We start from the raw sequence: 16742 nt of genomic DNA on the forward strand, positions 1-16742 counted from the left end.
CAGGACTGCGAACTACAACTCCCAGACTGCTCCGCGCTCCGGTAACCCTCGCCCCTGCACGTTTCCGCTCCTCCGTCTCACTTCCTTTCCTTTCAGACAGGGGTTGGCTAATCGCTTCGTCCTTGGGAGAGGCCGCTCGACGGTCCCGCCCAAGCCTCTCTTACTCAGGATGTTTTCCTCTCCTACTCGGAACTCTACGCGGACGCTTCCGGGTCACGCGACGCCGATGTTCCGAGTCATGTGATACGAAGATGGCGGCGCCGCGGTAGCTGGCTTTGGGTTGTGGCGTCCAAGGAGTCGCGACGGTTTCTGCGGTCGGGCCGTGGGGACGGCAACGCGTGGCTGGTCCCTGCGGCTGCCCGTAGCCCCTCGTTAGGCACTCGTTCAGGGCTGGGGCTGTTTCTGTCGCGGTGGGTTCGAGGGAGTGCTGGTGACCTCGCTGCAGGTGCCCTGCGCTGCCCGCGTTCCGCGGAGGAGGAGGAAGACAACTGGCTTCCCGGTCTTCCAGACCTGCGGAGTTCATGAGGCCTCCGAGGGCCCTGGAGGAGCTACACTTCTGAGGGGGCTGAGGGAGTTCGAGTCCTGGGTGTGTGAGAGGCAGCCTAGTACCCCCGGGGGCGCAAAGAATACCGCAACGACTTTGCTTCCTCCTCCAGAGGCCTGGCTTCCCCGCGTGGATTACCCCCATATTCTTTCCCACTTCCTCTCAATGTTCTCTCCATATATTTGGAAATATGATCAGCGCCCCTGACGTGGTCGCCTTCACCAAAGAAGACGAGTACGAGGAGGAGCCTTACAATGAGCCGGCCCTGCCCGAGGAGTACTCGGTGCCTCTCTTCCCCTTTGCCAGCCAAGGAGCTAACCCATGGTCCAAACTGTCTGGGGCCAAGTTCTCTCGAGATTTCATCCTTATTTCCGAGTTCTCCGAGCAGGTGGGACCCCAACCCTTGCTGACCATCCCCAATGACACCAAAGTTTTCGGTACTTTTGATCTCAATTACTTCTCCTTGCGGATCATGTCTGTGGATTACCAGGCCTCCTTTGTGGGCCATCCCCCTGGGTCTGCCTACCCCAAACTGAACTTCGTGGAGGACTCCAAGGTGGTGCTGGGAGACTCCAAGGAAGGAGCCTTTGCATATGTGCACCACCTTACCCTGTATGACCTGGAGGCCCGTGGCTTCGTGAGGCCATTTTGCATGGCTTATATCTCGGCAGATCAGCACAAAATCATGCAGCAGTTCCAGGAGCTTTCAGCTGAATTTTCTAAAGCTTCTGAGTGCTTGAAGACAGGCAACAGGAAGGCATTTGCTGGGGAACTTGAAAAAAAACTGAAAGACTTGGATTACACCAGGACAGTGCTGCACACCGAAACAGAGATCCAGAAGAAAGCCAATGACAAAGGCTTTTACTCATCTCAGGCAATTGAGAAAGCCAATGAACTGGCCAGTGTAGAGAAGTCCATCATTGAACATCAAGACCTGCTGAAGCAGATCCGCTCATACCCTCATCGGAAGTTGAAGGGGTCTAACTTGTGTTCTGGGGAGATGGAGCATATTCAGGATCAGCGGGACCAGGCAGCCACTACCTCTAACCCTGATGAGTCTGCTGACACAGACCTTTACACCTGCAGACCTGCCTACACCCCAAAACTCATCAAAGCAAAGTCCACCAAATGTTTCGACAAGAAGTTGAAGACCTTGGAAGAGCTCTGTGACACTGAGTATTTCACCCAGACCCTGGCTCAACTCAGCCACATTGAGCACATGTTCAGAGGAGACCTGTGCTACCTCCTGACCAGCCAGATTGACAGAGCACTACTAAAGCAACAGCATATAGCAAACTTCCTCTTTGAAGATTTTGTGGAGCTCAATGACAGGGTGGTAGAGAAACAAGAGAGCGCACCCTCTAAGGCCAGTCAAGACAGGCCACCTTCCAGGTCTCTAGAAGAATGTCCGATTCCTCAAGTGTTAATCAGCATTGGCTCTTACAAGTCCAGTGTGGAGTCTGTGCTGATCAAGATGGAGCAGGAAGTTGGAGATGAGGAGTACAAGGAAGTGGAGGTGACAGAACCGAGCAGTTTTGACCCCCAGGAAAGCTTGGACTACCTGGATATGGATATGAAAGGGAGTATCAGCAGTGGTGAAAGCATTGAGGTTTTAGGCACAGAGAAGTCCACCTCTGTGCTGTCTAAGTCTGACAGCCAGGCCAGCCTCACGGTGCCATTAAGCCCGCAGGTGGTCCGGAGCAAAGCCGTCAGCCACAGGACCATCAGTGAGGACAGTATTGAAGTCCTCAGCACCTGCCCCTCTGAGGCCCTCATCCCTGATGACTTTAAGGCCAGTTACCCAAGTGCCATTAATGAAGAAGAATCATATGCAGGTGAAGGTGAGGGAGCCATCCGCTTCCAGGCAAGCCTCAGCCCGCCAGAGCCGGGTGAGGCAGAGGAGGGCAGCTTGGAAAACACCCCGTCACAGACAGACTCCTGCTGCATTGGGAAGGAGAGTGACAGTCTGCGAGGGCAGCTCTCCACTCCAATCCACACACACTCTGACGAGGACGGAGTAGTGAGCAGCCCCCCGCAGCGCTACAGGCAGAAGGACCAGGGGTTCCATGTGGACTTTGCAGCAGAAAACGCCAGCCCTTCTTCCCGAGACATCAGTTCCGAAGGCTTCCCTGCTTATGAGCTCGACCCAAGCTGCCTGCTGGCTAGCCGGGATGTTAGTAAGACCAGCCTAGACAACTACTCAGACACTACCAGCTACGTGAGCAGTGTAGCCTCTACCAGCTTGGACAGGACTCCCTCCTCTGCTCATCCTGCCAGTCCCTCTTCTGAGAGGCATAAAAAGAGAGCTGGCCAGAACGCCTTAAAATTCATCCGTCAGTACCCCTTTGCCCACCCAGCCATCTACTCCCTGCTTAGTGGGAGGACGCTCGTGGTCCTCGGGGAGGACGAGGCCAAAGTCAGGAAGCTTGTGACAGCATTGTCCATCTTTGTCCCCAACTACAGTGGCTCTGTGAAACCCGTGAGGCATTGGGTCTCCTCTCCTTTGCACATTATGGATTTTCAGAAGTGGAAGCTTATTGGCCTGCAGAGGTAATTGGTTACAGGTGGTGGGGAAGGGCCCTGTCCAATTACAGGTGAGCGTTCAAATGCATATCCTTCTGGGTGAGGTTAACAAGTTGGTGTGGTGGACCTCAGATCAGGAGCCCTGGCTTCCAGACTGGGGCCAACACCAACTCACTGTGTTACTTTTGGCAAATCATTCCCCTTCCCTGGCCTTCTGTTTCCCCGTCTGTCACATGAGGGGGTTGCAGTTCTTAAGTGGTTGCCAACCCTGGTCTGCACCTGCTGTGTCACAGTTATTTGGGAGAATTTTTAAAGTCGTGAGTTCCTGGGCCCTACCCCTAGATATTCTGATTCAGTTGGTCTGGGGTAAGATATGGAATTTATCTGGTGTACAGCAAAGTTTGAGAACGACTGAACTTATAGATCTCAGGTCCTTGCTGATTCTCAAATTCATGCTAAGGTATAAATGATTGAGGAGAGATATGAAAAATAGCTTTCGTAGTAATAGGAGAGGGCAGCCATCACTGGTGAGAGGACATCAGAGGGCTCCAGTGGCTTTCTCTCCACTGTCCTGTTTGCCCTGGAAGACTGTCCTAATAAGGAAATGCAAGAGCCAATTCCTTCTCTCTCTTTGAATGCTTTCTATTTCATTTCCCTATGCTACTCAACTTATGTTTTAGTAGATTCTTTGTTTTTCCAAATACTCCTTGACAAGTTGTCTGGCTCTGAGGACTCTCTCTCAGCATATGCACTGTGTTCTGTTTCCTCATTCCCTTCTCTGCACCCCACATTGCTCACCTGTGAAATACAGGTGTTGAGCTAGGTGATCATTGGAGTCCCTGCTGACACTCTCTGCTTCCCATGCTGCAAAGAAAGGGCAAAAAGAATTTCTTCCACACTGTAGTCAGCCATTTGTTCTAATTTTCCGACTTTCCCTTTACATGGGTCACTGACGTCATTGAGGCCACCATCCCGAGTCTCACTTGTTAAGAATCTACGCCAGGCCATGCTTGCGGGGGCTGGGGTACCTGGAGCAAGGCCACTCCTCTGGAAGAATTCGTAGTCCAGGAGAGGGGACAGGCAAGTGACTAGAGCCTTGCCATACAGGGAGATGAGAGTTCTAACAGTGAGTGCTGCTTGTGTTCTAAGAAAACGAAAGGAGCAATTTAGTGACCTGTGAGGAGTGAGGCAGATGGTGTCTGGAGAAGGTCTGGAGTTTTTGGCTTGAGTGATGGGGAGGGTGGGGTTGCCATTGTGGGGGAAGAGTGATGACGTGGGGACTTGGGTGACATGCCTGAGACACCTGGACAAGTGCGTTCCTTGGGCATCATAGGAAGCCATCGAGTCCTTGCTTACAGATGCAGGCTCTGAGGCTCAGTGGGTTAGATGACTACGCCAAGGGCCTTCGCAGGCTCTATCCTTCCTCCCAGGGTCCCGGCCCTCTGCTGGTGCCATCTCTGTGCTCTGTGGTTTAACCAGGCTGTCCCAGGAAGGGGAGGGCTTTTCAGGGATTATGATTTGCTACCGTTCTTGCTGGAATGATAAGTTGGTATTCCTTACAAACACACATCTTCTGTTCTCCAGCTCACTCCCTTCACCCCAGTGCTGATCTTTGACTTTTTTGCCTCAAAAAGTGGAGAATCTAAAACATACATCAGTCTATTGACATCAGCTGGCTTATATGGGACCAAGCTCTGGACAGTCTTGCCCTTTCCAGAGGCTTTTCCTGCACTTCCCTCCTTGGAATGTGCCAGAATGGCAAAGAGGTTCATCTCTTATGCCAGCTCCATTCTACTGGGTAGCTGACTGGAGTGATGTGTTGAGGAGGATTCTGAGGCCTAGGTTGGGGTGCATTGGAAAGCCTGCTGTGATCAATTAACAGTGTCTCGGTGGGTAAAGGAGAGGGTAGCTGGCAGTTGGGCAGTGTATTTGGCATCCTGGAGTGGAAGAGGAGGTGTGAGGTGGTCTGAGTCCCGGGCTGGCCCTACCACTGTTCATCCACACTGGGCACCGGGGCAAGTCCCTCCTCCACTCGAGGCTTTGTTCCCTACTGAGAAAATAAGTGGGTTTGATCACTGAATGATCATTTGCCAAATATTTATGGAGGGCTTTTAAGTGCCAGCCACTGTGCCCGGTGCCAGAATTATAAAGTGAGTCAGTTGGGGTGCGACCCAGGGCAAGGCAAGCGTGGCCTTCGTGATCAGCCCTCACTCTAGCCCCAGCTCTGTCACCATTCTGTCAGCTTAACCTCTCTGAGGCTGCTGCCGTCTGCAGATGGAGCTGACAAGACCTACCTTGTGATAGCGGCTGTCGGAGGGCCCGTCGCATCTGATCTGTGCCTGATCAGCGTGTGCGCTCCTCTCATGTCCTAGCTGGGGTGCAGACAGACTGCAGGCAAGGCGGGGCAGCAGGAGCTGAGTGTGGCCTCACCGCCAGACTGCAGAGCCTTGAAGCATCTCTCCGGGAATGCGAGAGGCCTGTCAGAAGTGACAGTTGAGATCTTTCCAAAAACTCCCAAATGGGAAAGTGATTACCTCTCCCATTAAGCTTTCCTTCTCAGACCTCCTGAGCATGCACAAATGTTGGGAATTGGGAGCATCTGCCTCCAGAGGGTCCTGCTCAGGCAGGGGTTGGAGGCCTTGTTCCCTAGGGGACGTGTCACTGGGGTGTCAGCTGAGGGGCCAGAAGTGAAGTGGGGACTGGATTTGCTACAGCTCACCCAAAGAAATCCTGGGAGGTGAGCAGTAGACACGATAGGAAAGTATTATGAGATGAAAATCTGTGGAGTCGTGGTCCGTGGCTGTTAAAGAGAGAAGTGGGGGGCGTCTTGAGTTCAGGTCCTGGTGCTGCCACTACTCGCTATGTGGATTTGGACCAGTCATCTCCTGTCATTCGCTCATTCAACAAAGCTTGTCGAACACATCTGTGATTGGGGCTTATAGTCGCCCCTGTGCGGAGCTGTCGGGAGGGTCGACCCCTGGGATGTATATGAAGCCCGAGTGCAGTGCCTGGCCCTCAGAGGTGCTCAGAGCTGTGGACAGATGGGGGTCACCCCAGTGGGCAGAACCAGTACTGAAACAGGGAGGCAGATTGGGGCCCCTGTGAGGACTAGCGTTCAAGAGTACGTGTAGGAGGGGTGCCTTTGTGTGGTTGTGAACGTCCTGTCCATGGGGTGCTCAGCTGTAGAGGGGTTGGTCCCGTGTGCTGGGTTAATCTGGAATCAGTGCTATGACCCACGACAGTCTCTGTCCCCTCAGGTGCTTTGACTCCAGCTAAAACCAGTTCTGATGATGAACTGTTTTTAAGGACTCACCCTAGAACCACCAGTGTCATTGGCCCTTGTTTTTTTTTTTCCACTAAAGTAGGTCCTCTGCCTGGAAATGCTTGTCAATCAAATAAGCCACTTGTGGGTATGAAATCAACTTCGTCTTCTATTATTTTAAATCAAAACCAGAGGTAATTGGGGCCGGCCCTGTGGCTTGGCGGTTGGGTGCGCGCGCTCTGCTGCTGGCGGCCTGGGTTCGGATCCCGGGCGCGCACCGCTTCTCTGGGCATGCTGAGGCTGCGTCCCACATACAGCAACTAGAAGGACGTGCAGCTATGACATACAACTATCTACTGGGGCTTTGCGGGGAAAAAATAAACAAATAAAATCTTTATAAACTGAGAATTCTCTTTAAAAAAAAACAAAAACCCAGAGGTAATTGTATTGCTTACTAAACAGCAGTAATAAGCCCTGGACTGTTTGAAAAATGGCTCAGTTCTGGTGGGAAACAGTGCTAGTGTGGGTCAGAGGCCCTGGGTTGAGTCCTGGCTCAGCCACTTCCTAGCTGGGTGATCTTGGACAAGCCACAGTCCCTCTCTGGGCCTCCTGTACAGAGGTTGCCTTCCTGGCTTTGGGATGAGCCGTAATGAATTTAAGACAGGTGTGGGAGGTGACGTGGGAGGCTCTCAGGCGCCCGTGCTGTGCAGGGAAGGGTCCCATGTCATCTGGCCTCCTGATGAGGAGCTTTGAGAGAAACAGAAATGGAGTAAGAGTTAGAAGGAGCAGCATCTTCTAAAAGGAGTAAGTGAGGGCGGTGTCAGAGCTGCCCTGGGAGAAGCTAGGCCTGAGGCCAGGCGGATGGGTGGCTGAGATGGAGGGGCAGGAAGATGAGGTAAGGCCTGGCTATGCTGCTGTGGCAGAGCCTTGGTGGGCTGGGCATGCCAGGCTCCAGGAGGCATTTGGCTCGTGGCCCAGCCCCCTTAGGGGAGGTAAGGGTGCCTCAGGAGTGGACTGAGCACACTAGGAGCGTGCAGGAAAAGGCCCTCCTCCCCGAGAAGCCAGTGTGCTGCCTGCAAGCTCCATTCCTCATCGCCTGTGGGATACGGGCCACAGCCCACTGCTCTCCTTCCAGTTCTCAGAACAAGTGGCTCTTTGCTTTCCCATCTCTGTGACCTTGCTCTTGCCATGGTCTAGAATGCTTTCCGCAGTTCCCAGAGCCCACCTTTCTTTCAAGGCCCAGCTCCAGGGCCACTCCTCCAGGATCTTCCTGGCCCTAGGCCTCTTGCGTGGAGACTGAGACCACGTCTCCTTCACTTGTGTATTTGTGTGCGTGTCTTTTCTTCCCAATCAAACCAGGATCGTTCTTCACTGCCTGCTCAGCCCCCAGGTCACTAACTGGAATATAGTTGATGCTCAGTAAATGACTGTTAACTCTACAAGATAACACCCAGGAAGGAAAAAGATGAGATCTTGGTCCCAAGTGACTGTGAGTCCTTTTTACGTATTACCTTAGATCTTACACAAGCCCTAAATTCTAGAGGTATGTCAGTCTGAAATCTCTGGTCAGCCAGCCATTTGCCAGATTCTGCAGGTAATCCCAGCTCCTCTGGGAAAACTGATCTAGAGGAGGGTTTTAAGGAGCTGCTTACTAAGGCTGACCACTCCGACCTCCTTCCCTCACTAAACAGACCCTGCCCACCTGCCTCTGATGTGCTGGGCACAGTACCAGGCAGTGGGAGCAGGAGGCCAAGTCAGGTCCAATCCTGGATCTGCAGAAGCTGTTGTCCAGTGGGCAAGATGAGAAAACAAACAGCAGTCACCACACTGGTCAGTACCAGGCTGATGATACTGAGGGCCAGGTGCTATCCTAAGCACAACTTATCTTGTCTCTGCAATAACCCCATGAGGTAGGAACTATTGTCTCTGACTTACAAATGAGCTTCAGAGAGGTGAAGGAACTTGACCAAGGTCACATAGCAAGAAAGCAGAGGAGGGGATCAAGGAAGGCTGGATAAGGTTTAAATTGGCATAAGCCAGGCACAAAAGGTAGGGAAGGTTATTTGAGGCAGAGCAAATAGGCCTGTGATTTTGAGGGTCCACCAAAAGCTTGGCATGGGGGTGGCCTGGTGGCATAGTGATTAAGTTCACACACTCTACTTCAGCAGCCTGGGGTTCACGGGTTCAGATCCTGGGCACAGACCTACACGCCACTTGTCAAGCCATGCTGTGGCGGTGTCCCCTATACAAAATAGAGGAAGACTGGCACAGATGTTAGCTCAGGGACAATCTTCCTCAAGCAAAAAGAGGGAGATTGGCAACAGATGTTAGCTCAAGGACAATCTTCCTCACCAAAAAAAAAACAAAAAACCTTGGCATGGCCAAAAGGGAGTCATTGGGGAAGTAATAGAAGAGGCATCAGAGGCCAGCAGGAAGCAGGTCGTGCAGGGCCTTTTGGGCCATGCCAAGGCACTTGACTTAGTCATGAGGGTGGTGAGGAGCTTCAAAGATCATCATGATCAAGATTTGTCTTCAGGGCCGGCCCCGTGGCTTAGCGGTTAAGTGTGCGCACTGCGATACCGGCGGCCCGGGTTCAGATCCCGGGCACGCACGGACGCACCGCTTCTCCAGCCTTGCTGAGGCTGCGTCCCACATACAGCAACTAGAAGGATGTGCAACTATGACGTACAACTATCTGCTGGGGCTTTGGGGCAAAAAAAAAAGGAGGATTGGCAATAGATGTTAGCTCAGAGCTGATCTTCCTCAGCAAAAAGAGGAGGATTAGCACGGATGTTAGCTCAGGGCTGATCTTCCTCACACACACACAAAAAGAAAGATTTGTCTTCAGAAAAGAGCTAGTGAGTGTTGGCCGGGTGGGAGCAGGCCTAGAGACAGGAAGCCCCACTCCCAAGATTCTGCCTCCATCTTCCTGGTCCTTGCCCTTCCTCCTGACCTTGGCCTGTGTGTTTCAGAGTGGCATCCCCTGCTAATGCTGGCACCCTCCACGCCCTGAGCCGCTACAGCCGCTACACAAGCATCCTGGACCTAGACAACAAAACCCTGCGCTGCCCCCTCTACAGAGGTGCCCTTGTGCCCCGGCTGGCCGACCACCGCACTCAGATCAAGCGGGGCAGCACCTACTACCTGCATGTCCAGAGCATGCTCACCCAGCTCTGCTCCAAGGCCTTCCTCTACACCTTCTGCCACCACCTCCATCTGCCTGCCCATGACAAGGAGACAGAGGAAATGGTTGCCAGCCGCCAGGCAAGCTTCTTGAAGCTGACCCTGGGTCTGGTGAATGAAGACGTCAAGGTGGTCCAGTACCTGGCTGAGCTGTTGAAGCTGCACTATATGCAGGAGTCTCCTGGGACCAGCCACCCCACGCTCAGGTTTGACTATGTCCCCAGCTTTTTGTACAAAATCTGAGGTCAGTCCCAGCCACTGTGACCAAGACCTGTGACTCAGGGTTTGGGGAGGGGAGGGATTGGCATGACCAAGCAGTCCTCTGAGCTGTTGAGACTTCTGGTGTCATCAGTGGGAAGGATACCAAGGTGGCAGCCTTGGTTCCAGGCAGCTTGTGAGTTGGACTTGGGCAGAGGAGGGAGCCTGGCTCTCTCTGAAGGCTTCTGGAAGGACAGTAACAGCTCTCTCGGCTCCCTGGTGAGGAGTGGCCCTGGGGTGGGGAGGGGGCTCTTGGCTTCCAGAGGACTGGTAGCCAGAGCAGGAGACAGCCACAGATAGGGTGGGATGAGGGGCAGGAAGGCAAAGCCTGATGGAAGGAGCACCATGGCCTCACTCAGCTCCGCTGAACACTCGAGCAGCAAAATCGAGGGAAGCAGCCCGCTAACTGGAATGATTGGTGGAAAAACAGGACGGCGGACCATCCATTGCCTCATTCAGACCCCAGCTGGGACCCTTTACTTGGCCTCCTAGAGCCCATCATCTCAGGAGAGGCCCTGGAGCGAGTGACGTGGAGAGGAGAAAGCTTGGCCCCAGCTGGCTCGTGGAAAATGCATAACCTTTTGGGCCCCAAGACACACCTGTTCCCATCCTCACTTCTGCCTGTAGGTGGGCCTTGGAAATCACTCCCCTGGTCAGCAGGAGTGACCAGAGCGGTCACTAGTCCCCAGTTGTGAGGAGGAGAGCCCAGGAGAGAGGCAGGGCCAAGGTGTCATGAGGCCGTCACCACTGTGCAAGCGATGAGGAGCCAGCAGCTCTGGGGCCCACCAGCTTTTCTGGCCAGAGTGCGTCAGTACTGTCCTCTTGGGGAAGGTCTGCAGACATGTTGGAACTCCGCAGAGATCACATCCCAGTCCTCTCACCCATAGCAGACCTTTGCAACCACTTCACTACCTCTCACAGGCTCTCGTGGGCACGGTGACAGCAGAGTTCTGTTCAGCGGGCTGGTCTGGGTGGGTAGCCCAGCTCATGGTAGATAACTCATGGCAGGGATTTCCTCCAGGAAGGAGGAAAGCCTCCTTGTGTGGTTCTTTGTGGATCTGCTTCTGGGAGGCCACACAGGCCTGGAGTATGCGCACCTCACAGCAGCTCACTCCCACCCCCACGTGCCCCCCAAGTACACACACCTCACCGCAGCTCACCCCCACTCTCACGTGAGTCTCCCCATTTGTGGAAGGAGCCACTCCCTGGTTCACCCACCTCGACCTCCCTGAGGCTTCTTGCACAGTTGCCACTGGTATATAGATGGTTTCTGGCAACCTTGAAAATTTTGTACCTTTTATTTTAAGCTGTGTTTTTCCCTAATAAGGGAGAACTCTTGGTGTTACTGCTTTTTAATTTGTTCCCAGAAAATTGTGATAAAATAGACCTACCAGCCACAAGTGGTTGCTCCTGGGCACGCATGTGCACATCTAGTGGGCCATGTTCCGTGTAGTTGGGGTCCTGCTGTTGAGACGTGGCACCATCAGCTTTGTGGCACACCACTGAGGTCAGAGGGGAGGCAGAAACCCCTGGTGACCAAGGAGGGTTGTGTCACGACTCCAGCAGTCCCTTCCTTGCCCAGGTCTTCTGCACAAGGATACGGTTGTTGGCTCTTGGCCATCAGCTCTGCTCGGTCCCTATTCCTGTCAGAGGTTGTGTGTGATTTTGCTTCTGAGGCTGTGCCCGAGAACCTTGTGGCAGATGGTGCTGCGTACATCTCATTGGTTTTCTTTATACCTGTTCCCATTGCATATGTTCACAGGAGTCGCCAGGACTGTCTTGGCAGCTTTAAAATGTGAAGTGTGTGTTTGCACGTGGGGAAGGCTGCATAGGAAAGCTGTTTCTCTTCATGGGCTCCTCTGTTACCACCTCCTCTCCCTCATGTTCTAGATGCTGCTTTGTCTTCTAACTGGTTGGCTAATTGCTGTCTAGTTAGGGCTCCAGGGACATGATCTTGTGACATTTTATCTCCAAGAGAAGCAAGGTCTGTGGGGTCCACATGACAAAATGGAAAGTGATCATTGGCACCACCATTGCTATTTCTTTCCTATGTTTCACCCCAACATGGACTCTACAGTTAACACTGTTCTCAGCTGGGAAACTGATAAAGGCAGAAGGTCAGTCTTACTTGGCCTTCCAGAAGCAAAAGCCACGCACTACTATGGCTGAAGTAGAAGGCCCCTTTGGAGAGTGTTTGCTTGGAAGCTCCGCCTCAAGGAAGGCCCTGAGGACTGCAAGGCGAGACCAGTTGGGTGTGAACAGAAGACACTGTCCTGTGGGGCCAGCCACAGAGAGAGCAAACGGGGAGCGCCTCACTGAGTTGTTTCTTCATTAAGAAACAAAGTTGGCTTCGCGGACCGACTAGTGGTTAAACTGCAGGATTTAAATTTCGTTTGAAATCTAACTTTTCGATGTGGCAGTTTCAAAGGACTGCTTGATGCCAAGTATGTTTCTTCTCAAAGGGATCTTGAAGTGGAACTGGGACTGAGCCAGTCTGGGCAGAGACAGGTGAGACCATGCAGCTGCCCCTCCAGTGCCCTCCACTTGGGAGAACTGGAACCTACTAGAAGCCTTAGATGCATCTATAAACCTTAATGGTGAGACTAATCTCTTCAAGAATTCTCATTTGAGGCTTTCCTCTAGTAATAGGTCAGTAAGTGTTAATAAAACATTTAAAAACACTTCCCAGAAAACAGAGGACATCACTGCCCCTTTGCACTTCTTCAGTCCCGTCACTTTGAAGGCCCAGGCACCGAAACTTTGAGGTGCATGTCAATCTTACTTCCAATCCATTACCTGCCCCCTCCCTTTTTTGAAAGCAGTCCAGGTTAAGAAAAACCTGATCAGGCTAGCAGTTATGCAGTAGTGGTTTCCAGAAGCTCCATTTTAGAGAAGCCTTTTTCAGCTGGAGCCTTTTATAGCACCTGTGGCACTGGGGACACTCCAGCCTGAGCTACTCACACCTCCCTGTTTCCCTAGGGACCTTGCTCCATTAGTGGAATCTTTGGATTTTAGAAGCTGTGACGGAATTTTCCATAATTTACTGCAATGGCTAAATTATACACATTGCACCAGAATTTGGAAATGGGCCATGATGGCTCACCTGTCATTTCCCACCTAGCTTTTAACTTCTTTCAGATCAGGTACTATATTCAAAGTATAGTAGACTTCAACCGCAAATGAATAACAAATCCCATTTCAAAATCCTAGGAAGGCCAATAGATTCTACCCCAAGTGCCAGGGCTGCTGCAATTAAGTGACATGTTTCTGGAGGCCCAGAGCAGTCTTGAAAATCGCACATGCACACACACCACCACTTCTGCCAGTGCTGGACGCACACTCTGCCTCCCCAGGTGTTGCATGGCAGGCCAGCTTCTTGTGCTGCTGCCATGTCATCTCTGCGTGGGTAGTAGCACTCCTCAGCTGGTGGGGGTCCACTGGTAGGTGAACAGCCTTCAGAGGCACTGATCCCCCAAACCAGCAATCCGATTTTACCTCCCATCTCCTCAGTCAGAAGGAAGTGCCTTGGTTCGTGCTTCCAAGCAAACCAGCCAGCTTTCTGGCTTTTCCCCAGTACTGTGATAGAAAGTGATAAAACTGGAATCTAAGAAAGAGATAGGGTATTAGATTGCAAAAAGGAAAAAGCATCAAATTTCTACTTCTGGCTGGAAGCAAAACCAATCTCAGCTGATAAGGTTTGAGCACACCAAGTTCTCCTGAGCCTTTTCTCCCTTGAGCACTGACCTAATCTGGCCTTAGCTGTCAAGGTTTGGTTTGGGCCATGGGAGGGAGGAAGCAGGAGTGGAGAGGGGATGCAACAAGCACTTTCCAGTGAATTAAGCTGCTGGTATGGGACCCTGGCTTCCTGGGAGTGACTCCTGAGCTTCAAAGTGGAGGCTACCGGGCTCTTGGAGATGTCTCTTTGTCTTCAGTTGGAGAAGAGTCAAGCCCTGAATATAAGACTGTTTTGGCAGCATAACGGCTCCCAAATTGAACACAGAGATGTGGGACTGGTGTGTCCCCCACGTCCCATGGAGACTGCAGCAACGGTCCCACCTGTGCTGGAGTAAATGCCACAGGGGCGCCTGCCAGGCAGGACCACAGGGTGCCTCACCCACCGACTGCCCAACATCAGCTGGCTGGCTACACAGGTTGGGTTGAGATAAATGCCGCCTTTACGGTTATAGTGGAAAGCATAGTCTGTGAGGAAGTTGTATTTGTTATTTTTTGGAAAGCTATTTTATTACTGCATGTTCCTCTGTCCGTGCGTGTGAATGTGAGTTCAGCCACTCGTGAGCCGCTGTCGTCGTCATGGTGGCTAAGGACAAAAGTGTGACAGACACTTGTGAGCCAGGCAGCTCCTAAGTAAGGCTGCACCAGAGTTTAACCAGAGTAAATGCCAAACAAACAATATGAGAAGTGTACTTTTTAAGAAATTAATTTATTTGAGTTGAGATATTTTTGAAATATAAAAACTGGTTGTATTTTTTAAAGCTATAATTCTTGTAGACATTCTGTGGTTAAAAACTTGATTGTGCTTATTAAAAATGGTCATCTATGTTTTGCACTTCAGCTTTGTGAAAAATAAAGTTTCTCTGGAAGGTGACATTTGGTTTCCTGATCACAGGAGGGAGCTGGTTATCTCGGGCAGACGAGGTGCCCCAGGCTCCCCTAGCTGCCCAGGGCGGGAGGTGAAGAGACCATTACCATCACGTATTGAGCTGCTGACAGGGAAACTCCCACCATGCTGAGTGGCCCCTGGTGTGGACTTAGGACTGATTTAAAATTCTGACTGAAAGGACACAGCAGAAGCTTCAGGAGAACTTCCTTCTTCAATTGTAACCGTCGTAATTCAGTTCTCATTTGGCATATTATGAATGGGCAGCTTTTACGAGCCATGAACTTGCGTATTTCTTATTTGTTGCAGCAAGTCAGGAGGAAGCCCAGTAACTAAGAGAAGGGTGAGTAAAATTACTGGAATCTTTCCAATAGCTCTGTCCTACTCAATTGTCTAAATGAATTAAGGCTAAATAGCTACATAGTATTTCATCTTTCTAGAATAATTCTCTTTATAGCTGTGAGAAAGTGAGGTTCAAATTTAAATTCCTTAATAACTTGTCCCAGAATTACTAACAATGAGCCTTAAACAAATTTTGATTTGTGAAGAAGATAATGTGAGAAAAGTCCAAAAAGAAATTTCCTCAGAGGGGACAAAGAAGTTGATCAGGTCCTGTGTGGGGCAGCTTTTCTGTCTCTCTTCAGAAGGGCACTGGGTCTTTGAGCAGGTGGCTCCTGGGCAGTCCCCATGCTCCCGTGCTGGGCAGGTGTGGCCACCAGCTCCTCTAGAAGTCAGGCAGGCCAGGCAAGGGGAAGAGAGACGCGAAGCTCTCTACCTCCTCCCTCAGAGCCCTGACAGCCCCTTGGTGCTTCTCATCCCCTGCTAGTTTCTCCTTGAATTCCTTCAGGGTGGCCTTGACACCGACATCGTTCTGAATCTGCAGAGTCAGTTCTATCCCTGTGCCGGCAAAAGACAAATGAGTCCTCTCGGGGCCGTGAGACACCCGAGGCCCAGCTGCCCAAATGCCCTCAGCAGCTGGGGCTGCGACAGCTGTGGGTGTCAATATTCACCCCAGAAATGATTCTGGTATGCACCCTTCCCTGGGCAGGACAAGTGTGCAAACCTCTCAGACCAGATGGTTTAGTAAGTGACTTTTGCTGTCTCCTGTCCCCAGCACTCAGCCTCGACACAGAAATGTTGTTCAGCGGCTGGGTCTCAACTGCTCAGTCACAGAGACTCCACACACACACAACACAACGTGGCAGACCTCCAAACCTTTATCCTTACCTCTGTGAATAAACTGGGCTACTATTTGGAACTCTTTTTCCAAAAGCCCTCGGGACGTCAGTGCTGGGGTCCCCAGTCGCAGTCCGCTGGGCCGCAGTGCGCTTTTGTCACCTTCAAGATAAACAGGCTCTGTCCCTGGGCCCACCCAACTCACCACAGACCACTTGCATTACAAAGGACACTGGAGCAAAAAGAATAGGCCTGCGGATGCTGGCTCGATCCCGAGAGAAGGGCACAGCTGGTTCCAACACTAGAGGTAGAAGCGAAGGCACAGGCTGCAGGGGCACATTTTGGCCGCGCTGTTTTAAGTAGTAAGAAAGTCACCTCCTGTGACGTGGCCCTGCTCCTGAAGGTGAGGCCAGCGTCTGTCTGGGTTTGGGATGCATCACCCACATCTTACTAATAACCCACTGAGAAATCCAGCCTGTTTTCGAGGCCCCTGCCTCCCTCATCGAAATGCCTTCCCACCTCTGAGCACTCCACCCCAGTCTCCCTTCTCTGTCCCTGGCAGGGTTAGAGCCGCGTCAGAAAGAGTGGGCAGGAGAGCCACAACTTAGCTCCCATCTAGCGTGGGGCATCTATCCCCCCAGATCATTTGATGTCTGTCCCCAGAGCCAAATTATCATCACCTATAACTCTGGCTATAAGAAATGGAGACAGGAGAGATATAGAAGAGAAGACCAAGGAGGATTCTCACCTGGGCAGGTGTTCTTGTTGCAGGCAATAGAACAGGCTTCTAGCACCTTCTCAGCCCTGCCTCCATCCGTGCCTTTGGAACGGAGATCCACGAGGATCAAATGGTTGTCAGAACCACCTGGAAACCAAGTTAGACATGGAGGAATGCAGAAGGCTGATTCCATGCCAAGTGAAGGAACCTCTCTCTCCTAAGAAATGAAGATGGAAGCTGCGGGGGCTAACGCAGACGAGGTCAGGAGGTGCACACCCTACCACGTGTCCTGAAGGCTTTAGTCACCTGCCAAAGAAAAGATGCCTGGGGCCTAAGAGTTTGAAACAGAGGACAGAGTAGTTTAAGAAGGGTACCTGATGATGCAGAGAGGGGCTGTGAGGCTGAGGGGAAAATGGCCAGCGGCTTCCACAGCCTAGACTACCACTGCCATGACCCAAAG

The 16742-nt window shown here is 51.9% G+C and overlaps 2 protein-coding genes across 5 annotated transcripts in view; one reads left to right on the plus strand and one right to left on the minus strand.

Moving 5' to 3' along the window:
* SMCR8 (SMCR8-C9orf72 complex subunit) lies at nt 1-14376 on the plus strand. The gene is made up of 2 exons (XM_004433000.3): nt 1-3094; nt 9302-14376. The coding sequence occupies exons 1-2, from the start codon at nt 735-737 to the stop codon at nt 9753-9755; spliced, it is 2814 nt and encodes a 937-aa protein (XP_004433057.1). The 5' UTR covers nt 1-734; the 3' UTR covers nt 9756-14376.
* SHMT1 (serine hydroxymethyltransferase 1) overlaps nt 14193-16742 on the minus strand; it is a 27372-nt gene continuing 24822 nt past the window's right edge. For all 4 annotated transcript variants that reach the window (XM_087440312.1, XM_087440311.1, XM_014789458.2 and 1 more), the window contains 3 exons: nt 16313-16429; nt 15616-15726; nt 14193-15285 (listed from right to left, as the gene is read on the minus strand). In XM_087440312.1, coding sequence (XP_087296438.1) covers nt 15113-15285; nt 15616-15726; nt 16313-16429 — 401 coding nt within the window. In that variant the 3' untranslated portion in view covers nt 14193-15112. The remainder of the gene's footprint in view (nt 15286-15615; nt 15727-16312; nt 16430-16742) is intronic.

This window comes from Ceratotherium simum, chromosome 16 (genome assembly GCF_057802395.1).
Source record: "Ceratotherium simum simum isolate JZ-2026a chromosome 16, ASM5780239v1, whole genome shotgun sequence".
Lineage (NCBI taxonomy): Eukaryota > Metazoa > Chordata > Mammalia > Perissodactyla > Rhinocerotidae > Ceratotherium > Ceratotherium simum.

Excerpts from the sequence above, each read along its gene's own strand:
- SMCR8 (XM_004433000.3), top strand. The coding sequence starts at position 735 with ATGATCAGCGCCCCTGACGTGGTCGCCTTCACCAAAGAAGACGAGTAC. Across the intron at positions 3,095-9,301 it reads AAGCTTATTGGCCTGCAGAG|AGTGGCATCCCCTGCTAATG; the intron begins GTAATTGGTTAC and ends TGTGTGTTTCAG.